This window comes from Perca flavescens, chromosome 20 (genome assembly GCF_004354835.1).
Source record: "Perca flavescens isolate YP-PL-M2 chromosome 20, PFLA_1.0, whole genome shotgun sequence".
In the NCBI taxonomy this organism is placed as follows: Eukaryota; Metazoa; Chordata; class Actinopteri; order Perciformes; family Percidae; genus Perca; species Perca flavescens.
The window spans coordinates 32,924,169-32,950,221 of NC_041350.1; the positions used below are offsets into that span (position 1 = coordinate 32,924,169).

Consider the following 26,053-nt stretch of genomic DNA (forward strand, 5'->3'; position numbering starts at 1 on the left):
ATCTGCTTAGGGTTACATTTTCCTACACCCTTGAACACATTTGGATATTGCTGCTGAAGTGTGTGTTTGATGTCTGTAACAGCTGAGACATTTTCAGCTATTTTCAACACTCCTAGCTTCATAGCTGTTCTTTTCCCCAAGAGTGGGTTCACCGTTGCCTTTAATCACAATGAACTCTACCTTATCAGTCCTATTACTGATTGTGATTTCACACTTAAATGCCCCCTTAACTGACAATGCCTGGCTGGATGAATACGGGTACAAATTTCTCTGCACTTTTGGCACATATGAATAACATTTTATCTGTCCCATACGTTTTCTCCCATCACATTACTTGCACAGTAAAATCGACTAATAAAAAATACAATAAATTAAAAATAAAAAGGCATGTAGGATAAACATTATGAACCTCATTATACCATTGCACGGGAAAAAAAAAAAAATTTAAATCTTTTTTTATATTTCTTGAGCATTGAGCTTGCATTCTCAATTTAATTCCACAATCTCTGCTGATACAAATAAACTCCTGGTCTGGATGCGGAGTGTCATCATCACTGTTCATGTCAGACACGCAGGAAGTTGAAAGAAAGCAAAGATTGAACTCATGTCCCCAAATCTCCATTGATCCATTCAAACACCATTTTGGCAACTTCTCTTCCTGCATCCAGGACGAAAGCGTGGCGGAACCCGTTTTCACACAGTCTGAAATTTCCATGTGGGAAATCCTGCTTGATGTCGTAATAATATTCAACAGGGCACCAGTGGTCTGTAGATCCATAATAAAATATGAGCTAAAAATGGGAACACAGACATTTTACTGCTGGTGTTAAAGTTGACATTTAATACACAATAACATAAAAAGAACATCACCACTAACTGATAATTTAAGCAAGCATGTTATCTTTATGTCTGATGTGGTTATCAAATTGGTTATCAAATATTCACTAAGTAGCTATTAAGTACAAAGAAATGTTACAATGGGATTATATGGGTAGGCTTAAGGGTCTTTTCTTACCTTTTCAAGGTTTTTCTTGATAGTTATGTTGTCTCTTTCCAGAACGTTCCTCATTTCCTGACCCCCCATATACATAGCATTGGCTACAAAGAAAAACAAATGACACTAGTCTAGTTATTGCTTTACATTAAACATTCTAGAAATATTCAATGAAACACAGGTTTGCCATTTCAAACCTCTGTAAAATACGATACAGAGTAGATATAAGCAGATTCCCTATTTGTGACATTTTTCTGACCAAAGAACATGTCATCTTCAGCAAAAGTGGTGTCGTCATGAAAAAAACACTATTTTCTAACAAGCGTTGCACTTTGTGAATTTGTGTCATTTGTAACTGCAATTCATTTTAGAGCACACTGAGTCAAGAACAGACGTGAAAAAATATTGAATGTAAAAAAAATAAATAAAAAAAGTGAGTCCCCCAAAGGCGTGAGGCCCCCAGAGGCACGAGGCCCTTTGCGGTGGCACAGTTGGCACAACCCTTGCGGTGATTCTGGCAGTGGCGCTTATCGTCACAGTGCACTGCCAAAACTACCAAACCAACCAACTATTTTCACAGTATCAGTTCCTTCGAGTTGATACATGTAAATTAACTGAACCTTTGGAGTTTTGATACTTTTTGCTAAATATGGCGTCAGTGCTCCATGACAGTTTGTTTGTACATGCATGTTTCTACAACAAAGCTGCTGCCCACCCTACAAAACTTCTCTTTAATTCATTTACCAGTCATAGGTTTACATTAATAAGGTAAAATATATATTTTGATACACACGACTCAGACTTAAAGCTCATGAAAACACTGAAGTTGGAAAATTGACCATCCAAGGAGCACATGAATGCACCATTATTGACTTGATGTGGCCTGTGCAGAGCTACGGCCGTCTGTCGAATCTAAACCAAATTTAAAGAGAACTGACTAGTGATGGGAAAAGTCCTTCTTTTCAGTGTATTGAATCACTAGGATCAGTTCACTAGAAAGATTCTTCATACAAATGATTTTCACCGAATTGTTTGGTGCTTGACTGCAGCTCTGACTGTTGTAGCCTAGTCCTACTCACTGAACTGAAACACGTTTAAACCTTTAGTTCAGCTCGCTAGTGAACTGAGAGAGTTTTCTGACCTAATTATTAAATAATTTTTTGGGGAAATGGTACTACTTCCTACTTTGAGACATAAAGAGGTAAAAACCCTAAATAGTTGTTTGTTTAGTTGGCATAAGTACATCACACCTAGTTTAATGCTTGACTATTTAGGGCCCGAGCGCCGACAGCGGCGAAGGCCCTATTGAAACTTAAGGAATTATTGTTTCTATTCTTTTTCCCGTCAAATGAATTGCCTTTTTGAGTCCCCCAAGTGTGAGGGGCTTAACATATTCAAAAAGGAAGTCCGCCATTTTGATTTCAAAGTTCGAAATTAGTGCAATTTTGGCCATTTCCACATGTCGTACTTTAACGAACTCCTCCTCCCTATACATGCTATACTTTAACGAACTCCTCCTAGAGATTTGATCCGATGGACTTTAAACTTGGTCTGTACCATCCCAAAACGTCACAACAACAATTTGGCTTCTTTGTTCTTGAAAATGAACAGTGTTCTTCATGTATCAGAGATAGTCCGACAGTTGTGACTAGTGAAAGTCAGGTGGGATGTGTGTCATTTATCTGTCCTGTGTGTGGATTCAAGCAACCATTTAATGATAAAAGTCTTCCAAGTCATTTAAGGACACATTTAAAACAACACGAGATGGTGCATTGCCCATTCAAAAATTGTCACTACTGTACTAATGTGTGCTCTTCCTTCAATGCCCATAAAAGTAGGAATAATCCAGACTGTGATGTCTCAGATTTTAAGGATGAGATTGTCTTGACAGAAACTGACAGAAACGGCCAACCGATGCCTAGTCAAGCTGACTCTGATCAGGGTTCTCTTTCTCCTGAGCTAGATGCCCTTGAGTGTAATCCTCCTGAGTCTACCGATGACATTGGTGAATTTCGCAATCAATTGAGAAACAATTTTGCTTCTTTGTTCTTGAAAATGAACAGTGTTCTTCATGTATCAGAGATGGCTATACAGGACATAGTTGAAAATTTGTCACAAATATTCTCATTGTCCAAACCTCTTGTGAAAGACTCTGTCATCAGTATTTTTCGAGAGCATGATCAGTCAATCAGTGATGCCCTTCTTCATGAATTAGTTGAAGCTATCATGAAAAGTAATGTTTTTGTCAGTGCTACTTTGGAAGGTGCAGAACTTTCCACTGCCAAGAGGAGGAAAACATATGTAAGGAGTAACTACCCTCTGGTAATGCCAGTGCAATATACTGTAGATTCCAGTGGACACACAGCAGTGTATGTTCCAATACTACAGATGCTTGAAACTATGTTTAAAAATACTGATGTCCTTGACAAGATTCAAGAAACTAAACCATCACCACCTGGAATGTTCATGTCTCATGAAGATGGAACATATTTCAAAGAAAATCAGTTTTTGTCAGAAGCAGGAGAGATGAAATTGTCACTGATTTTGTATGTCGATGACATTGAAATAGCTAATCCTTTAGGCACATCTAGAAAGATCCACAAGCTTTGTGCAGTATACTGGTTGCTGGCCAATGTTCCCAGTCAGTATAGGTCCAGCCTGTATGTCATACAGCTAGCTCTGCTGTGCAAAGTCCCTGATCTACAGAGCTGTGGTTTTCAAAGTGCTCTTTCACCTTTGTTGAAAGACTTGTGCACTCTTGAGGAGGATGGCATTTTCATTGAAAGTTTTGGTCAGTGTATCAGGGGCACTGTGTTGTGTGTCGCAGCGGATAATTTGGCTGCCCATGGGCTTGCAGGCTTTGTGCAGGGTTTCCGAGGACAATATGTATGCAGATTCTGTTGCTGTACTCAAGACCAGATACAGTCTGGTGAAGTTTCAGAAGGAGAATTTAGCATGAGAACGAGGGCCTGCCATGATCTTCATGTGCAGAATGTTGTGCAAGGAGAAAATGCATCTCACTTTGGTGTTACGGGTGAGTGTGCTCTCAGCAAGACATTGCAGCATTTCCATCCCATTACTGGTTTCCCACCTGATATACTTCATGACCTGTTTGAGGGTATTGTGCTAGTTGAGTTGGCCTTGTGCATCCGTGAGATGATTCGTCTGAAATATTTCACTCTTGAATATCTAAACACAAAAATTCGCACATTTCCTTATGAGCACTTCGATAGGCTTGATAAACCACAACCTATCCCAAAGACTTTTGCAGCCAAAGTAAGTATTGGCGGGAATGGGCATGAAAATTCCACTTTGCTACGTTTGTTACCACTTATGGTAGGAAGTAAAGTACCTGAAGGGGATGAAGTATGGGCCATATTGATGGACCTTAAAGAAATCGTGCAGCTGGTGTTGTCTCCATCTTTCACTGAAGAATCCATCCAGTACATGCAAACTAAAATAAGTGATCACAGACAGGGTCTCCAAGCGGTGTTTCCAGACTTTAAGCTTCGACCAAAGCATCATTATGTTGAGCACTACCCTGAACTGACGCGGCGTTTCGGACCTCTTGTTCACTTATGAACCATGAGGTTTGAGGGAAAACACCGCTTTTTCAAATGGGTGGTACATGACACACACAATTTCAAGAATGTCTTAAAAACTCTGGCTACCAAGCATCAGCACATGGCATATCACTTTAGTGCGCCATCATTTTTCAGACCCCACACACAAGCCTCAAGTGTCACCTCTGTCCAAGTTACCACACTGCCTCAAGTGGCAAAAGATTTCATAGAGACAAAGACAGATAGCCAAAACATCAAAGGTCTCCATAGATGGCACAGACTATGCAAAGGGCATGTTGTTTCTGCAGGCCACACTGGAGGACTTCCAAAATTCAGCAAGATTGAGCACATACTGCTTGTGAACAACTCTGTTTCCTTTCTATGCAGGAACTACGAGTGCTGGTACAGTGAGCATTCAAGTTCATTTGAGCGGACATCCTCAGACAATTTCTCCGTGCATCAGCTGTCAGAACTAAATGACACAGTAAGTCTCACAGCATACCATATTGACGGGCATTTGCTATTGACACAAAAAAGATTTACTTCTATCAGAGATTTACAGGATTAAAATGTTTTTGGAAGTGGGGAACTGTACAGTTTCATCGAACATTGTGGAGAAAATGAACTCTGGTGTAATATCTCAATCAATTTGCCATTAGTGACACCGTTGTTAATGAACTGTATAAATTTGAGTTTATGATACTAATCCAAAGCAATGATATTTTTCATTTACAATTTGCTGGAAATTGCTTGAGTTTGTCTGGAACAAATCCTGATTGTGTGTTGCCAAACTAATGGTAATTTATTCATCCTTTCTCGCATAGGAAATGGCAGCTCAAAACTTCCTACTTCATGTCCATACCTCCACGGACATTGTTAGGAAGATGACTTTATCTTCCCGTCCAGAATCTGTTGATGAGCTAAAAACAATGATAAAGGAAAAATGTAAGCTAGACTTTGACTTTAGCTTATCATACCAAGATCCAGACTTTGATGGGCAGTTGTGTTCCCTTGTAGAGATTGAGGATCTTCCACATAAGGCTGTACTAAAAGTTATAAGGTCTGAGAGTGATGTCAGTTCAGTAGCATCAGATGACACAATAATATTGCCTCATGCCCTTACACCAGACAGGACTGAGAGATGGCCTGATGTATTTCCAGTGCCCGCTTTTTCCTACGAGGTAGAGCTCATTCTTGGTGAGGGAAATGTTACATATGAGAGAACCTTAAGCTATCTAGGGGACAAAAGCACGGCATCCTTGAGACCCTTGCAGCCAAAATGCATAGCTTCAAAGCATATCCCAATGATAGGGACATTTCAATGGTAGCTGAAGCGCTTGTCACTAAGCATCCTTGTCTAAAAGAGCCAGGATCTCGGACAGGATGGTACGGTTGGAAAAATAGTCTAAAGTTTAAAGATGGGGAACTACCGCTCTAAGTTGAGCCGGGCAGGATTTAACGAGGTAGCTGTAAATTCTGGGAAGAAGAGTAGAAACAACCCAGAGAAACAAGCTCCTCACACTAACATCAAACGACCAAAGAGGGCAGAAGTAAATTTTCTCCCTAATTTCCCAAGAGGCAAAGATGGTGCAAGCCTTGAGCAATTGAGACTCCAAATTGTGGATGAAGTTAAAATGAGTGACAAAAACTTTCCCCTCATTGCCAAGTTAATGCAGACCACCTTCGCTCTGCAGCGCAAAGAGGTCATCAATGATGACCTACCTGTTGGAGAAATCCTGGAACGCTGGCCTGCCCTTAAAATGGAGTCACAGGTAAAATTATTTTCCCATGTAGACCTATTCTAGCAGAGTATTGATGAGTATTCATTTTAATTCTTTTGTGTGACTGTGTCAGTAAATTCAACAATTTGACTCTGATTTACATCAACTATAGCATATAATATGGTTTAAGGATCTGCATGTTTTTCACCAAATCTGACACAGAACAAGATCAATGTTTTGCCATTATTGGCATATTTTGTAGGGTTGGGCATCGAGAACCGATTCCTACTTGGAATCGTTTCAAAAATTACGATTCCATCGGAATTGTTTTTTTTTTTTTGGAATTGTTTGGAGGATTTGGTTTCAAATCTGATCATGGGGTTCCAAATTTAACATGCGCAAGTTTTGGTTTCCATAACATCAAACTGCAACCCCACCTTTGAATCAAAATAAAACTTTCCTCTTATTTGTGAAATAAGCATGTGACCTGTTTCAACTCCACGAAAAGAATCGGAATCGATAAGAACCGGAATCGAAAGGAAGAATTGGAATCAGAATCGTTAATATCCCAACAATGCCCAACCCTAATATTTTGTTGCTATATATTTATGTATACAGTCAGACTTGAACAGATTTTAGTTTTTTACATTTCGGCAGGTCTGTGCTGAGTTTCACAGAATTGCAAACATGAACCTGAAGAACCACTTCTTTGCGGAGTTGGACAGTCATGCCCATCATCTTCAGAACTTGTTCAGGAAGAAAGCTGCTCGCACAGGAAAAGTTGCCGACGTTCTGGGTCAGCTCTTTAGAGCTTATGACCTCCAGGTTAGTTAGTATTGCTTCTTGGTTTTGCATAGTGATACTAAAGTAGATTTTGGTGTAAGCTTTTTAGAAACCCTCAACTCCTTAGACTTGAGAAAGGTCTTTATTGTAAAAGTATTATGTGGCTATGCTGTTTAACATCTAAAGTGAAGAAATATGTTCTCACACTCCAGGAACAAGTTGATGTCCGTGTTAGACGTGCTGCTGTTCTCCGTGCTCTCCCTGCCTATCTAAATGAGGATGACTCTGGATTTCTGAAGCTGTGGGATGTAAGTCATATTAATTGTTTAGAAATTAGTCTATGACAGTTAATCATAGAATAAAATTGTTAATTTTTGTCAAAAATTTATATTGTTTCAGTTGTATAAAACTTAGAATAAATTGTGTAATGAAATTGTGTAAAATTGTCCTGGGGTCATCATAAATGGAGCTTGATTGTGTGAGGAATAAGTCCTCAAAGATTGTATCTTCTTCTCCTGCTCAGACATCGTTCAGGTTCTAGTTGCAGGTTTTGACTAGAACGATAATAATTGTAGTTATTGTAGGGTATAAAAAAAGGGCAAGTCAGAAAAAAACAACACATGCATCCACATATTCCAGAACTGTTGTATTTTCACGGTTTGAAGTTTTGAATAGGTCCTCTTTGAAATTAAGCATTTCAGGTTTCTAAGTAAAAAAAAATGTGTAACTCTGAATCATTCATATTCTGTAAATTGTACTACACTTTCACAAGCTCTGTTCAGGCTGCCCTTAAAGCAACATAATGCTTTTGAGATAGTTTAGACAATCTGGGGTGACAGTTCTCTCTTCTTGTGTTTAGGAGGCGCAGTCAGATGAACCTAACATTGATGACCTACCGGTTGGGCTTCTCTTGATCAGTGCCAATTCAACAGATGCCACGTTCTTCTGCCCAGACAGGACTGCAGTTGTGCTTGAGGGTAACATAGTTATCAATTTCCCCACATTGGCTAACGCATTTGTGATGCTTTTTGCACTGATTTATGCTCTGCATTTAAGTTACCCAAAAGACTTGGCCAACACATTTGACTTTATCCAGAAAGTGTTGATGGGCCTGGATGATGGGAAGTTGAGGCCCAAGGTGTTGAGCCTTAAAAATGACCTTATGGGTACCAAGCCTTTGTTCACTTACGTTAAGATTTTCCTCAGGCCATGTTCTGTTAGGGCTGGGTATCATTCAAAATGTTTCTTATTTGGGTACCCATGCCAATACAGTGTCTTCAATACCAGTTTCTGAACAATACTTTTTTTGATATCAATTTTATAAAATCCATCATAGCAAAACTAAATTACACATTACGGTACACATTTTTTGATTTATTTTTCAGCTACCACGTGAGCGTCTCAGTGTAATGTAAAGTTTTCCTGCGTATCTCTATGACGTGCAGCGTTAGGCAGCCAATCGCAGACATTATTAGATCTTGGTAGAGGCATGCTGCATGCTTATTGGCTCACTGACGCTGATGAGATTTACTCCTTGGGTATTGAAATTTGGAAGAATGGCGAGGCGTCTTTTGATAGTCAGTAAGAAGGCAATAAAAAAGTATTGAATTTGGTACCCAGCCCTAGGTTTTGTAGGTGTTTATATATATATATATATATATATATATATATATATATATATATATATATATATATATATACACTGTGCACTGATGTCACTGTTTGACAAGTGTTTACGGATGTTTTAATGCATGGAAATGATGGTGGTATGATGTATATCCTTAAATGTGAGCATATACCATAACAGGATTTTATATTGTCCACTTCAGTGATAGAAGCCCTTTGCCCATTTTCCAAGGCCCTTGCACTGTTTAATGTTTTAAATTACTGTTTTAAATATTTTACATGTGCCAGCAAATCTTTTATGGTCGCTTAATAAATAGTGACTTGCATTTAAAGTGTCTGTTAACATCTCTTTCTTAATGTTTACACAAAATATGTGTATTTGGGGATTTTGAGTTAAAGCTACTTAAAACATTTTATGTAATCAGTTTCAACAAATAATTAAAGTACTCCGTCTTGCGTTTTTAAGTTTAAATTAAGCGTTAGTGTTTAGTTCTATTGAACTTAAACAGTTACACATAAAGTAAATATTTTCGTAAATAAAATGTGACATTTTATGTTAATGGTAATAACAATATTTAAGTTTGATAAACTTCATATTATTTGTACTATTAAAACAAAGTACCTAGTAAATGTACTTGAACAGGAAAGTTTGTTTTACTTACGAATTTATGTTAATGTCATTTAAATGAACATAGTAAGAGATACTTATTGGAGAACGTTTGTTTAACTTACAAATCTGAGTAAGCAAAACTTAAAAAGTTTCACCAAATGTTTTGAGTTATGTTAACTTATCAGGTATTACAGTGTATAGTAGTGATAGTAGTATAGTAGGTGCAGGACTTGATTGATAGATTTGTGTCGAAGCTTACTTTACCTATACTAACGGTGGAACAAAAACGGGCTAAATGGACCAATCACGAAGCAGGAGGTTTTAGAGGCAGACCTTACAAATCAGGGAAATCTCCAGGCTCAGACAGCCTTAGCAGTGAATTCTATAAAGATTTTAAATCAGAGTTTATGGGACTTTTTTTGGAGATGCTAAACGAATCATTTAATAAACGCTCTTTACCTAGATCACTTACAGAGGCCAAAATTAATCTTATACTTAAAAAAGGGAAACCAGCTGATGAATGTCCTTCATATCGACCTATTAGTCTTCTAAATGTTGATTTTAAAATATTATCTAAAACACTAGCGCCTTGAGAAGGTTTTGCCCTCCATTATCAACACTAATCAGACAGGGTTCATTATTGGCAGGAACTCCTGTAACAATATGAGAAGGCTGTTAAATGTAATTCAGTTGTATCAGCAGCAGAAGCTGCCCAGTATGGTGATAAGTCTAGATGCCGAAAAAGCCTTTGACTGAGTTGAATGGCACTTTCTTTTTTCCACCTTAAGTACCTTTGGATTTGGAGATGCTTTCAACAACTGGGTTAGGTTGTTGTATAACAGACCACTGGCTGCTGTTCGGATCCAGCTTTCATCCTACTTTCCTTTGGGCAGGGGAACCAGGCAGGGGTGCCCTTTATCCCCATTGTTGTTTGCTATAGCGATCGAGCCCCTTGCAGAAGCTATAAGGAATAGCCCAGATATCACTGGAATTTCAGTTGGTGGAAAAGATCATAAAATAGCCTTATATGTGGATGATATATTGCTTTTTATAACTAATCCAACAAAATCTATACCAGCTGTTTTGGAAGTAATAAATCAATTTAGTAAATTTATAGGGTTTAAAATACATTTTTCTAAGTCTGAAGTCATGCCGCTAGGCAACTCTTTTTCTTTTTTTCTCACCCACAGGCTTTACTTATCTTGGAATTTTCATCACCCCATCTTTGGAGGCAATGTACAAGGCAAACTTTGAACCTCTCTTAAAGCGTATATGTGATGACTTGGACAGATGGATATCTCTTCCACTGTCAATGGTGGGTAGAATTGCCTTACTCAAAATGAATATTCTACCAAGACTTCTTTATCACTTTCAAATGGTCCCTATTTTATTTAATAATAAAACAATTAGAAGGGTAAATGGCTGGATCCACTCATTTATTTGGAACAGAAAGAAACCACGACTAAAAATGGCTAAGTTGCATATGTCGGTAGAGCAGGAAGGCTTAGCCCTCCCAAATATTAGGCTTTATCAACTGGCTGCACAGCTTCGATACATAGCCGAGGGGATTAATAATGACCCAGAATCGGTGTGGCTAGATCTGGAATCTGTGAATGCAGGTAATGGCCTCTCAAGTCTTTTATTTGCCTTGGACTCTAGGAAAAGAATGTGAGGGACAATAACATTCTAATTACAACAAGTCTGCAAGCTTGGCAAGCCATAAGGAAGCTAGAGGGTTGTTCTAAAACATTGCCCCAGCCTGCTCAGATATGGGATTTAAGATGTGGGAGGAGAGGGGGATTTTAACTCTGGGACATTTATTTCATAGTGTGGAGGAGTGATGCTTACAATTGAACAAATCCAACAGAAATATGGCCTCCCGAGAAACCACTTCTTCAGGAATCTGCAAATTCACAGCTTCATTCAGAACCAAAGCAGGTATGACTTTGACTGTCAGACTTCACAGATGGAACGTTTACTTCTTGGTAGAGGCAAGAAAGCAGTTCTCGGTCGGGGGTATGCTGAGCTCAACTCTGCTAGCAATATTAATTTAGAATATCTTCAATGCAAATGGAATGCTGATCTCAATCTTACAATAGATGAATAAACATGGTTGGAAATATGGCGGTTAGCTAGAGAGATCTCCATATGTAACAAAACCAGAGAGACTCAGTTTAGAATATTGCATCGCTTGCAGATCACACCACAGCTCTGACACAGGATGAACTCAAGTTTGTCTGAAAAGTGTTCCAAATGTCAAGTAGAGGTGGGAAGCTATAGGCAATGTATGTGGACATGTATCCACGTTGAGGAGTACTGGGATAAAATTGTTAGTAAACTGAATTTGATTTTTAATGTCCAGCTGGATGCGGATCCTCAGGTTCTGCTTCTTGGCTTGCCCAGTCCTCACATTAAAAGGGTCTCATCAAAGAAGGCTGCTCAGTATTCTCACATTTGCTGCTCGCAAAAATATGTTGCTCAGATGGATTGATAATGCACCACCTACAATTGGGGGTTGGCACAAAGTGATATTTGACTTACTAACTGGGTTGGCATTTCTGGCTCAGTACTAAAGTGGTTTGAGTCTTATTTAAAGAATAGGGACTAATTTGTGTCTATAGTAGAGATGGGAAGTAACGAAGTACAAATACTTCGTTACTGTACTCAAGTAGATTTTTCAGATATTTTTACTTTACTATTTATTTTTTGTGGCGACTTTTTACTTTTACTCCTTACGTTTTAACAAGAATATCGGTACTTTCTACTCCTTACATTTTCGAAAATCGACTCGTTACTTTAGTTTTGTACAAAAGGTCGTCTATCAGGAGTGATTGTGAGTGCATGTCGGAAAATAGCGCAGACCTTACACCGCGAGCGGGCGCACGCAGCACACAGAGAAAAAAGTGAGAGAAAAGAGGATAAATCAGTTGAGATCGTGTGTGTGCGTCCTTGAGAACTGTAAGTCGTATAACTTATGTTGTCAGTTCATTTAAGCCTGTTGTATTGGTCTATATTTCTTGCAAACTTAAAGTAAGTTAGCTAGTGATTTTGTTGTTTGTGTTCTTCACCTGTTAGCTAGGTTGCACGTTGCTTGATCTTATTAAAGCATCAAAAGAGAGAAGTTGTCTCCGTCAGTGTTATTATTTTTCGCATCATCAATACCGAATTCAATCTAATTGGATGGGAATATACTGTACGTTGCACTTGATGCAACGACTCGACAGATTTGGCGGCATTCATTTGCAGCAAATCATTGTGGCTTGATGGTGGTAACGTTAGCACTAGTAGTATGGATGGATGTTTGTTGTCCGTTTAGTAATTCATACTGAATCCTTTAATTTCATTCCAGAAGCCATTACACACACATACATGTAGATTCCTTTAAATGTTAAGGGGAAGATTAAAAAAGAGAAACTGGATCTGTGAATTCTATCTTACTACTCAGTCAGAATCTTATTAACCTGGAGTCCCAGTCTCTGTCACAATAATCATATATGTGATGTTTTAGGCCGATTGGCAGACATCCATTTAAAATGTAGGCAATGGCATAAAAAGAGTCCACTGAAGTTTCTCAGCTACCACTCTAGTTAGATTTGTGTGGTCCAGGCAGCTTGTCATAAAAAATGGTATTCATTCGCAAGGCTACTTTTACTTTTATACTTTAAGTAAATTTCCAAGCCTGTACTTTGTTACTTTTACTTGAGTAAAGAAGTTAAATCAGTACTTCTACTTTTACCAGAGTATTTTTTAACACAAATATCTGTACTTCTACTTGAGTACAGGAAGTGAGTACTTTTGCCATCTCTGGTCTATAGGGAATTATACATCTGAGCACACAAATATGACGTGCGGAGTTCCCCAAGGCTCAGTTCTGGGGCATCTCCTGTTTAACATCTACATGTTTTCACTGGCTCAGATTATGGAAAACAATAAAATAAGTTACCATAGTTATGCGGATGACACACAAATTTATATAACCTTATCGCCAGGGGACTATAGTCCAATACAACAACTGACTAAGTGCATTGAACAAATTAACGACTGGATGTGCCAGAATTTTCTTAAATTAAATGATGAAAAAACTAAGGTGGTTGTTTTTGGAGCAAAAGAGGAACGATTAAAAGTAAGCACTCAGCTTCAAACGACAATGTTAAAAACAACAGACAAAGCCAGAAATCTTGGTGTAGTCATGGACTCAGACCTGAATTTTAACAGCCACATTAAGACAATTACAAAGTCAGCCTATTACCACCTTAAAAATATATCAAGGGTTAAAGGACTTATGTCTCAACGGGATTTGGAAAAACTTGTCCATGCTTTTATCTTCAGCAGACTTGACTACTGCAACGGTGTCTTTGCACTGTAACTTTTATTCACGTATTTTATCTCTCAGTTCTTATACTGCACTGTCAATTTTATTCTTGTCTTTTATCTAGTGGTATTCTTGAACAGATAACGGTCATGAACTGGTCAGATTTAGTCTGTGAACTAGGTCAATAAGAAGGACAACGTCTGTAAACTTGTCAGATATTTCTGTGAACTTATCAAGAGACAGACTGTGAACTGTCCCGGATTTAGCAAGGTTTACAGAGATTAAACTAAGCTTTGTAGCGACGGCTACATCGTAATGAAAAGTAGAACTACTGCAATCTTGTAATGGGTAACGAAAACACCAAGTCACTTTTTATTTATTTTTTTATCATTTTTACCTGCACTTTAATGTTTTAATTTGTTTTTTAATTGTTTTTAATTGCTCTTTAATGTTTTATGTAAAGCACTTTGAATTGCCCTGTTGCTGAAATGTGCTATACAAATAAAGCTGCCTTGCCTTGCCTTACTACCAATGGAATATCTAACATACAGATTCAAATGTAGGGTGGATGATTTTTTTAGGATCTGGACCCCTTTCTTTAAATATGCGGGTAAAAGACCTACAACTATTGTATTAAAAGGGATGATAGATGGCAATGAGGAAAACTGGCTTACTGATGTTTTTGGTTTAAGGTTGGACATTAATTTTTTAGGTTCTTTTTTTTGTTTTTTATACATAGCATTTTCTCTCAAATTGATACCATTGTTATTTTCTTTATTACTCTTCTTTCTTTCCAGATATGTATTTGCTACATCGCTGTCTATTGTAATGGGTCTGAGCATTTCCTTATGTCAGTGTGTAAATGTGTATGTACATTTACTTAGATCCCATGTCTTCCCAGTTATACTTTCATAGTTTTGTAGGGAGACGATTTTCTCTGAGTGTATTGTACTGTGTATATCACATAACAGGTAGTCGGAGATTTCTTTTTGTGGCCATGTTGTTTTGTTGTTTGTGGTCTGTGTTTATATCAGAAAATGTAATAAAAATATTATAAAAAAAAAAGAATGGCTCAGGACCTAACTAAGAGTACCTGGCGATCAACTGGTCTTTGCTGTTGTCTTCAGGGGTGGCATGGGAGGACTTAAAGGCTGTGATCACGGGAACAATAGTCCTTTAAAATTAAAGAGGTAAGGGGGGGAAGGCCCCAGGGCCCGATGGCTTCACAGCAGAATTCCTTAATAGTTTTGCAACTGAACTGGCTCCACTTCTTTTCTTTTTTTTGATTATTTTTGGGGCATTTAAGGCCTTAAAATGTTCTAAGTAGGACATAGGATAAATAGGTTTGGAATTATTTTCATAACTGAAATACATTTTTTGTTATTACTTTGGGAAAGTACCGAAAACAAAGTACCGGGAAAAATGTGAACAGTACCCAACCCTACAGAAGTGTTATCTTTCACAGCTCCCATTTGTGTTGATTCTAGCGGGGGCTTTAGACAAAAGCGGTACTGTTCTACCACACCTGCTGTCGTAAAGGGCTTTTCTTTACGGTGTTGTATTGCCCACTGTATTACTGAGTTAGCGTTACCGACCAGGAGGTCATGCTGCGATTAATGTTCTGCTCAGATGAAAGCCTGACTAAGATTGACTCAGGTTTTCATCCGTCGTCTATAACTTTACCTTTTAGATTTTATTTGTTCTTTGTTTAATTTCCTTTTTTTTCTGTGATGGTCCTTCCCCAGTATCAGCCATAACTACAAAAGATATCTTTTAAAATAAAATTAAAATATAATTAGGCCTATAAATCTCCTGCTACCCTTTTCCGGTGTTACACCAAAATCTGTGACCAATCAGAATGTGTGACTGTAGAGCCGGTCTACCTGCCGTAAATCATTTTGTGACTTTGCGAGAAAAATAGGACCAGGGCAAAGGAAAAACTATATCAGAAATAGCGTTCTTTTCACTGTTAGTCTCGTTTGCTATTACAGGTCATTTATGATCATCAGATGAAAAATTAAATAGTTTCAGAAACATTTAAAAGTAACATATAGTTTTGTTAATCACAAAAGAAATATTGTTTTAAATACTATTTTTTTCAGATTATTCCAGCACCACATGAATGCCCTTTAAGAACGGTCGCGCCTATTCATTTTGAAAGAGCAACTGAAACACGTCCTCACTTACTGCGTTCAATGTTGGAACTTCATTACTCAGTGACAAAGTAACACAGGGACAGAGGCACCAAGTTTTGAGGTTGTAGGGCTGGCCCTGTGGTGCGATGCAGCCAAAAATGTAGAACTGGCACAGTCTCAACAAAAAGTGAACATTATAGGCATCAAAGTAGTAAAGAACAAAGCATAACCAACCTGCACAATCTCCGCTGAGTAGACCTACAGTAGGTTGGACTACAGTGTTGTCCAGAGAGCGGATGCCACCAAACACTAGCTTGATCAGGCTGGCTTTAAGTTCCTCCGGCAGCAGAGACAGCAGGAAGAGAGGCAGGTAGGCCACATAACGCATGTGACACAGCACAGGGGTCATGACCTTCCCCTGAGGAGTCTGAGCCATGCGCTCGATGGTGGGAAACAACGCAATGGCCTTTATAATCTTTATAAAAAAATAAAAAATAAAAATAAAAAAAGACATTACAAAGGACACTTCAATTGACTTAGATTAACACTGCCAGATAATATGTGATTTTTTTTAATTATGTCAATTAGCTAAAACATTGCATTTATATTCACTTTCTATTCATGCCAATTAGTTCAGTATTGTGGGAGGATCTGGCCAACACCCATGGAAAACCAGATACAGTGGGGGAAATAAGTATTTGACCCCTTGCTGATTTTGCAGGTTTGCCCACTTACAAAGAATGCAAAAATCTACAATTTTAATCATATGTACATTCTAACAGTGAAAGACAGAATCCCAAAGAAAATTCCAGAAAATCACATCATATGAATTTATTAAAATTGATAACCATCTGATAAGGAAAAACAAGTATTTGACCCCCTGGACAAACAGCATGTTAATATTTTGTAGAAAAGCCATTATTGGCCAGCACAGATGTCAAACGGTTTTTATAGTTGGTGACAAGGTTTGTGCACATTTCGGCAGGGATGTTGGCCCTCCTCCTGCAGACAGCCTCCAAATCATTCAGGTTCGAGGTTGTCGCCTGGCAACTCGAATTTTAAGCTCCCTCTCCAAAGATTTTCAATCGGATTCATGTCTGGAGACTGGTTAGGCCACTCCAGAACCTTGATGTGCTTCTTCTTCAGCCACTCTTTTGTTGCTTTGGCGGTGTGCTTAGGGTCGTTGTCGTGCTGAAACACCCATCCTCGACCCATCTACTGAGGGAAGGAGATGTCGGTCCAGAATTCCACGATACATGGCCCCGTCCATCCTCCCCTCAATACGATGGAGTTGTTCCGTCCCCTTGGCTGAAAAGCACCCCCAAAGCATGATGTTGCCACCACCATGCTTGACGGTGGGGATGGTGTTCTTTGGGTTGTACTCGGTGTTCTTTGCCCTCCAAACACGACGAGTTGAGTTGAGGCCAAAAAGTTCTATTTTGGTCTCATCTGACCACATCAGCTTCTTCCAGGCCTCTTCTGAGTCGTCCAGGTGGTGAATGGCGAACTTCATGCGGGCCTGTACATGTTTCTTCTTGAGCAGGGGGACCTTGCGTGCGCTGCAGGATTTCAATCCATGACGGCGTAGTGTGTTACCAACCGTTTCTTTTGTAACTGTGGTCCCAGCTGCCTTCAGTTGATTCATCAGTTACCCCCTTGTGGTTTTGGGATGATTCCTCACCGTTCGCATGATCAGGGACACCCCACGAGGCAAGATCTTGTGTGGAGGCCCAGACCGAGGGAGGTTGGCGGTGTTGTGGTGCTTCTTCCATTTCCTGATAACTGCACCGACAGTTGATCTTTTCTCTCCAAGTTGCTTTCCGATTCTCTTGTAGCCCATCCCAGCCTTGTGCAGATCAACAATCTTGTCCCTGATGTCCGTAGAAAGCTCTTTGGTCTTGCCCATGGTGGTGATGTTGGATGCTGGTTGTTTGGGTGTTGACAGGTGTCTTTTATACAGGTAACGAGGTGAGGCAGGTGTATTTGATGTAGATAATTGGTTCGGATTGGGGCTGTGTCTTAAAGAAAGACTAACTGGCTTGTAGGAGCCAGAATACTTGCTGTTTGTCCAGGGGGTCAAATACTTGTTTTTCCTCATCAGATGGTTATCAATTTTAATAAATTCATATGATGTGATTTTCTGGAATTTTCTTTGGGATTCTGTCTTTCACTGTTAGAATGTACATATGATTAAAATTGTAGATTTTTGCATTCTTTGTAAGTGGGCAAACCTGCAAACTCAGCAAGGGGTCAAATACTTATTTCCCCCACTGTATGTCATGCAGCTTCAAGCATAATTCATTTGAATACCTTTGAATTTTGAAAAAATGGACGACATTCTGAACGGCGATGCTCCACAGAGCTGAGAGGTGTAGTGTGTTACAAGATGTAGTACATACTAAACTGTGTAGTGTTTCAAGATGTAGCACATGTAATAAACTGAGACCGATAGAGAGAAGATTAGCAAACAGCCCATGGTGCAGATGACAACTAACATTACGCACATTACTGTGCAATAAAATCTTCATGAAAAAACTATCAATCTTGATCAATCTGATCAACAGGCATAAATATGTAAAAAGCAATATTTCAATCTGCTCTGTCTGAATGCAGTCTCTCGATCATCCACCGCCGCTGCTACTCTGCAAATAGCTAATTGTTACAAACAAGCTAAAAACGAAAGCTTTCTGAATGAAGTCTAACTGTTATCTTAGTTTGCCACGAATCTGAAATTTGTCAAATTCTTTTAGTTAAACTTAGCTGCTGGCTGAAACAAAACATCCTCTCTTCTCTACCAACGGTAAATTCACATGGCTAATTATTATGCAATGACATATATCAGAACTTGACTATGATGTCTGCATTCTTTATTCTTTCTAAACTTCACTTAGTATTTTGATGTTAGGAATGTGATTTATTATCCCTTATCCTAATCCTTCTGGAGCTCTTGACCACAGAGGGTTAAATGGTTTATTGTTGTCCCCCTGTAATGTGTGCCCCCCCCAAATAAAACTGGGAGATATAAGAGAGTGACTAACCTTGAGTTCAGGATTTCTCTTCATCATGTTGAGAATAATGTAGCAGCCGATGGAGTGTCCCACCAGGACCAGGCTGGTTTCTCTGGGAACATGTTGCCTGAGGAAGGACAACTTGTGTTCAATCTGGCCGTTCAGGCCAAACACGTCACCTTCTGCTGCTGAGAAGGCATCTGTATAAAAAAAAAGTTAAAAATCAAAATCTAAAATGTCTTGCCAGAATCTTTCCAATTTCTTTATACTTTTGTTGGTGTCCATGTTCAACTAGGAATTACTAGGCTAACAAATCCCAATTTCTAAATATGTTAGTGATGTGATAAACATTTACTATTTCACATAGCATGATAATTCATTCATTCCAATGTACTTAGAGTGATTAAAATTAAAAGAATTTGAGAATAATCCTTACCTTCTACCATATCCATGGAGTCTGGTGGTACACAGTGGCCAGCATGACTTACAGCCCACACTGGATGGCGGTATTCAAACATACTGTGAAGTGTTTGCATGAAGGTTCTATAGAAGCCCACTACACCTGGGTTACCTGTATGGAAGACAGCAAAAGATCAGCATAGTTCCCCACAATAGACTATTCCTTCGCAATTTATGGTTACTTTGGTCAAAAGGATTAAACCAACGTAATATAAAACAAATCCGATAAATCCCCTAGGAGGACTTCGAAAAACTAACAAAAAATACATGAAAAAAAAAATATTTAAAATGGTTGTTGTTTATGATAAGGTCCAACAGGCAGTATGTCGACTACAGCTGGTGTACGAATACTAAGACTGTACATAGTCACTGCTCCCCAGACCTGGAGTATGTGACTATTAAGCAGGTCCATATATCTTCCCTGGGAGTTTATGGTGGTCATGATAACCGCTTTGTATATATCATCAGATGCTAATGCTATCTCAGCTCTTGGACTTTTACACACCATTAGCACTAAGCAGTCAACATAGCATGCATCCTGAGTAGGCCTGTAACAATTATTAAATAATTGTCTAAACGCAATTTTTTTTTACGTAATCTGGGTTACTTTGTATAACCGCAATTAAATCATTAGAGCATTTTTTAATGAGATTGGTCACACTATATTTTGGTTTCATCAAAAGCGTTTGCAATACCGGCGTAGCATCACCTAACAGTAATGTTAGCTAGTCTATCGGTGCTCGGGCCCTAATAATAGAAAGAAGAACAAACATTTGAATTTCAATAGGGCCTTCGCCTTGCTCGGGCCCTAATTAAGGTCTTAAATTTAGATTTTGTTGCAGGTCTCCTTTTCAAGACAGGGTCACAACACATAGCTGGTAATGCAGGACCTGTCTTTGTTGAAGGGTAACCACCGTTTTTTTTTCAACCTGGACCCTATGTTGCTATGTTTTTTGTGTCTAAGTGACTGATGGGAACAACAATCTTTGACACTGGTCAAGTATTAAGCAAGAACGCTGCAGTCGGCAGCGGCGAACACGCTACGATGTAAGTTAATAGGGCAATTGTCCAGCTTGTATTTACCTTTACAAAAGTGCTCGTTTGCCACTGACATGCTCAGATTAATATTGTCTAAAGTGTCTGACAACATTATGGAAAGGATCCCTTCAGAGATTTGAGACCTTTCTCTTTAACCAGAAACAGCTCTGATGTTGCTAGCGCTAAACCCACCAGACTCTATTTAAAGGGGTGATAGAATGATTATATAGGGTATTTTACACTGTTCCTTAATGTCTCCTAATAGGGTATGTAACATTGGTTGGGCTGAAAATTGCCCGAATGATATTTTATTAGGCCCTTAACTACCCTGTGAATATGGCTCTATTTGGAACAAGAGCTTTTCTTCCAAATATGGTATGCTCATGAATATTTAGAATGAGCTGCACGCTGATTGGTTTGAGCAAACCAAATAGAAACACATTGGAGACTCGACAGCAGGTCTCATATTTCAGACACTGCAAAGTGATACATTGTTTGTCGTGCTATTTCGTCTGTGAAGGCCTGCCTTCCTTCACAAACCCCGGCCTGCTGTGAGCTCGATTGAGCTCCGTCAAGGCTGGCAGCCCACAGCACTCCATACCCGAGCAAAGTCACAGTTTTTTGGGCTAATGGACTACCAAACGCCGCTGCCCTGACAGAGCTCCAGGGCCTGCAACTCCCCTCTTCCTGCTAGCTAAATGGCCCGTGTGTGAGAGTGAGAGCGCGGTCAGCGAGCTTGTTACACCAGCAATCTCTTACCACAGTTCTAGTTAATCTTGGCTGGCTGCCAGCTGCCGGCATAACTAGAGTAGCTATATTTACAGTTAGAATTTCGTCACGCCACTTATACAATATCTACCTAAAGGTCTTATAAAGCTAACAACTGTGTCCGATTTCAAGTTAATGAATATTTGTGAAGATTAGGGGTTTCGTTAGCTGCGACTGTCCCTTCAATCCTAGCTATGTGTAGTTACAAATCACGGATAGTTAGCTTCATTTTCGGCGTAATTCGAGTATATTTCCAGTTTGAATTTCGTCACGCCACTTATACAACATCTACCTAAAGGTCTTATAAAGCTAAAAACGGTGTCCGATTTCAAGTTAATGAATATTTGTGAAGATTAGGGTTTTGTTAGCTGCGACTGTCCCTTCAATCCTAGCTATGTGTAGCTACAAATCACGGATAGTTAGCTTCATTTTTGGTCGTAATTTGAGTATATTTACAGTTTGAATTTCGTCACGCCACTTATACAACATCTACCTAAAGGTCTTATAAACCTAACAACGCTGTCCGATTCCAAGTTAATGAATATTTGTGAATTTTAGAGGAATTCTAAGAGGAGGCTAGCTAGCTCTCATTGATAGAGCTCCATTCAGCCGCAGGCTCTATGAATGAGACTCACGGCGTTTATTTCCCCAATCGTTTGTTTAAATAACTCAACACATTATAATTACACACATTAAAAGATTAACTGGAACTTGTGGTAAGAGATTGTTGGCATAACAACCTCGCTGACCGCGCTCTCACTCATACAAACACCGGGCATTTAGCAGGAAGAGGGGAGTTGCAGGCCATGGAGCTCTGTCAGAGCAGCGGCGTTTGGTAACTAACCTATAAAACGGTGACTTTGCGCAGGTATGGAGTGCTGTGGGCTGCCAGCCGTGACAGCAGGCCGGGGTCTGTGAAGGAAGGAAGGCAGGCCGGGCGGCGAGGCAGCACCGGCCGCTGAACTCCTTGAGATCTGCGTGACCTATTCAAAAAAATAAGCTGACCTCAGATCAGTTGTGTAGCATATGTAAATGTTGGGGCGTGTCAAACATAGAAATTAGAGCCAAATGAGGAGGAGCCGCCGAGTTGACGTCAACTAGGCGGCTCGTTGAGATTTGCCCGTTTTCAGAGGCAGTTTCAAATTGTGAGATTTGCTGAGGAAAGAGGTGTCATTGGGATTTTGAGGTTCTATGTATTTCGTAGTTACCCACTAAACTGTCATTATTCAACTATGACAAGGTAAAATCGGTTTTGCATTCTATCACCCCTTTAAAAAAGCAACATATAGTGCCAACATAATCCAATCCAATCCACTTTATTTCTATAACACATTTTACAAACACAAGTTTCCAAAGTGCTGCACAGAAGACTCAGAACATAAAAATATATATATAAAATATAGAAAGAATAAAAGAAAGAATAAACACCACAGTGGACCACATAACTCACACAGAGTTAAAAGCCAAAGAATAAAAGTGTGTCTTTAGACATGCCTTAAAACACTCAACTATAGCGGCAGTTCGGACATGGAGGGGCAGGGCATTCCAGAGTTTAGGTCCAACCACAGAAAAGGCCGTGTCCCCCCAAGTCTTAAGTCTTGACTTAGGGACCATAAGCTGGTGCTGGTCCTCTGATCTCAGTGTCCGCGCTGGCGTATAAATTTGGATGAGGTCCGAAATATATGTTGGGGCCAGTCCATTCACAGCTTTAAAAACAAACAATAAAATCTTGAAATCAATCATAAAACTAACAGGGAGCCAATGCAATGAGGCAAGAATTGGAGTTAAATGCGCATGCTTTTTGGTTCCTGTTAAAAGTCGGGCTGCAGAGTTTTGGACTAACTGTAAGCGTGAGAGTGCGTTTTGATTTATACCAATATAAAGTGCATTACAATAGTCAAAACGAGAAGAAATAAAAGCATGTATAGCTTGTTCAAAACTGCTAAAAGACAAAAACGGTTTAACTTTGGCTGAAAGGCGAACCACTCTTTGACGTCATTTAAACAGTCAAGTAGGGATGTCAGGGGGCTGCCCTCATGTTTTCCGATTGGCATATAAATTTGACAGTCATCAGCATAAAGATGATATGAGATGCCATGCTTTTTAAAGACTAATTTTTAATTGATCCCTGGGGGACCCCACAGTTCAAAGGCGCAGTTGATGAAGTGGAGTCCCCCATTTTAACAAAAAAGCATCTCCCTGAAAGATATGACTCAAACCACTTTAGGGCAGTCCGAAAGCTGTCTGTGTCGAAAGCTGCAGCGAGTTCTAAAAGCACTAAAATGGCTGAATCACCAAAATCTGTCATTAAAAATAGGTCATTAAAAACCTTTAAAAGTGCCGACTCAGTGCTATGAAACACTTTAAAACCTGACTGAAAAGTATCTAAGATGCCATGTGCCTCCAGAAAAGACTGCAGCTGCACAAATACACATTTTTCCAAAATGTTCGATAAAAAAGGAAGCTTTGAAATAGGACGATAATTTGCAACATTTCCGGACTCAAGTCCTGCTTTCTTAATCAGTGGCTCAATTACTGCTTTTTTACAAAATGCAGGCACAACTCCAGAAGATAGGCTACTATTTGTAATTTCCTCAACATGAGAGCCAATCGTTTCCCATACATCCTTAAAAGTGTGTAGGGACAGGGTCCATATGGGATGTGGAGGATTTAATTTGATTGATAATCTTTGTAAGAAATAGCATTGAAACTGGCTCAAACTGACAAAAAGTAGCTGAACAATGCATGTTTACAGAAAGGTTCAAAGATTGGGGCAATATATTGGCTCTAATATCTGCAACTTTCTTGTTAAAAAAGACCAAAACGTTTTCACAAGTATCAGGTGAAGATTCAATAGAAGTGGATTTAAAGTGATTTTAAAAAGAACACATGGATTGTTGACATTTTGAGAAACTATTTCTGAAAAATATTGTATTTATTTAATCTTGAAAATTTTTTGATAGTTTCTCCAGCTGTCCTGTAAAATCTGATAAGAGACCTGCAGCCCATCCTTATATTGGAGCTACAGTGTCCAGAACCTCAGAACAGGTGGACAAAAAAACCATTTGTTAATTGCTCTGTATCAGAGGCAGCGGAGCTACTGTTTGCTTGCACATGAGCAGCAAAAGAAGAAGAAACACACGAGGAGGTGTTGGGTTTAAGAGTGCGACCATAACGCACGAGAGCAGGTGGTTTTACTAAATCGTTAAAAACGAAAACAAACATGACAGGACAATGATCCGAAAAAATAGCATCAGACACTAATACATTATCAATAGGCAGCCCATAAGACAATACAAGATCCAATAAATGCCCATGTATTTGTGTGGATCCTGTAACATGTTGAATTAAGTTTAAACCATCAATCAAATCTAAAAATTCTTTCGCCATAGCTTTTGAAGGGCAACAAACTTGTACATTAAAATCACCAACAATTAGAATCTTATCATAATTTGTCCTTATAGCAGCAATAAAATCAGAAAAATCCTTAATAAAGTCATGATTATACTTTGGCGGCCGGTACATCACCGCGCACAAAACAGGATTTCGCACACCCAATTCAAAGCAGCTTAGCTCAAATGAAGTAAAAGCCATCGACAATGGCTTACAATGTAGGCGACTCTTTAGTATTGTAGCAATTCCTCCTCCACGTCCAGTCATACGCGGTGTATTAATAAAAGTACACTCGGGAGGTAACAGTTCCGAAAAAGCAGTGGACTCACCCAGATTAATCCATGTTTCCGTAATAAACAATAAATCCAATGAATGCGTGTTGAAGAAGTCCTTAATGATGAAAGTCTTATTCATCACTGATCTTGCATTCACAAGCGCACACCTAGTTGAAGCCTGGACCTGGTTAGCTGCCGAAACTCCCCGGCTCAGCGGCTGAAGATGGCCTGGGTTCACTCCACGTAGCAGAGATTGACAATGGCACACAGCAGGATACTCATCCAGTATACCAACTACAGGGACCAGATAGCTGCCAGCAGGAGCGAAGATGCGCCGAGATATAAGGCGAAAAAAGCAAGCTTCATACTCTTTAGGGATACAAATTTGGAGAAAGTGCTAGCCAGGATTTCAGCCTGACTAGCCTACCACTGCGCACTCCTCTGCGGCGTTTCCTGGGAAGCAGAGCCTTCAGGTGGAGCAGGTGCTCTGATATGTCAGCCAATAAAGAGGGACGCGACTTTGAAGATCCCTTGTAGTTGTATTCCGCACACAAATCCAACACTTTAATATTTAGAAGCTCTATACGATCATACGTCCGTAGAGAGTCAGTGGTCCTGATGTTATTCAATAAAAACAGTATAAAACTTGCAACAGCCAGGAGAGCCAAACGGCGAGCCAGCCACGCCGGCGCCATCTTTATATTTACATTTCACATGTAAATCGGTAAACTATGCGTTTCTTTCTAGTTTGTTTCTGTTGACTTTGAATGAAGTGTATTTTACGATGCTAAAATTACTGTTTATTTACATGGAGTCTGGTGGGTTTAGCGAACGTAATTTCGCGGATGTTTTTATGTTTACGAAAGGATCTTACTCCTTAACAGAAAGGTCGACCTCCTTAGAAATCCTTTCCATAATGTTGTCAGACACTTTGAATATTAATCTGAGCCTGACAGTGGCAAAACAAGCACTTTTGTAAAGGTAAATACAAGCTGGACAATTGCCCTATTAACTTACATTGTAGCTTGTTCCACCGCTGCCGACTGCAGCTATCTTTCTTAGTACTGGACCAATTTCAAAGATTGTTGTTCCCATCAGTCACTTAGACACAAAAACATAGGAAAATAGGGTCCAGGTTGAAAAAAACAGTGGTTACCCTTTAAGTCAGGGGCGTCCAAACGGCGGCCCATGGTCTATTTTTAATTGGCAAGCGGCAAATTCAAAAAATATAATGGAATATGGCCCACACATGAAACTGGCGCTTGACTGTATTGCAATTCCAGGTGGAGCTACTGTCTTGAACAAGGCAGCTTCTCCACAAAAAAAGAGAAATCAAAGAAAAATGTAGCAACGAGTGCAGAAAATTTC

The 26,053-nt window shown here is 39.3% G+C and overlaps 1 protein-coding gene across 3 annotated transcripts in view; it reads right to left on the reverse strand.

Moving 5' to 3' along the window:
* Window positions 1-438: 438 nt before the first annotated feature.
* ldah (lipid droplet associated hydrolase) overlaps window positions 439-26,053 on the reverse strand; it is a 32,357-nt gene continuing 6,742 nt past the window's right edge. For all 3 annotated transcript variants that reach the window (XM_028564967.1, XM_028564969.1, XM_028564970.1), the window contains 5 exons: window positions 19,189-19,323; window positions 18,783-18,952; window positions 15,979-16,219; window positions 1,016-1,098; window positions 439-791 (listed from right to left, as the gene is read on the reverse strand). In XM_028564967.1, the coding sequence (XP_028420768.1) occupies window positions 603-791; window positions 1,016-1,098; window positions 15,979-16,219; window positions 18,783-18,952; window positions 19,189-19,323 (818 nt within the window). In that variant the 3' untranslated portion in view covers window positions 439-602. The remainder of the gene's footprint in view (window positions 792-1,015; window positions 1,099-15,978; window positions 16,220-18,782; window positions 18,953-19,188; window positions 19,324-26,053) is intronic.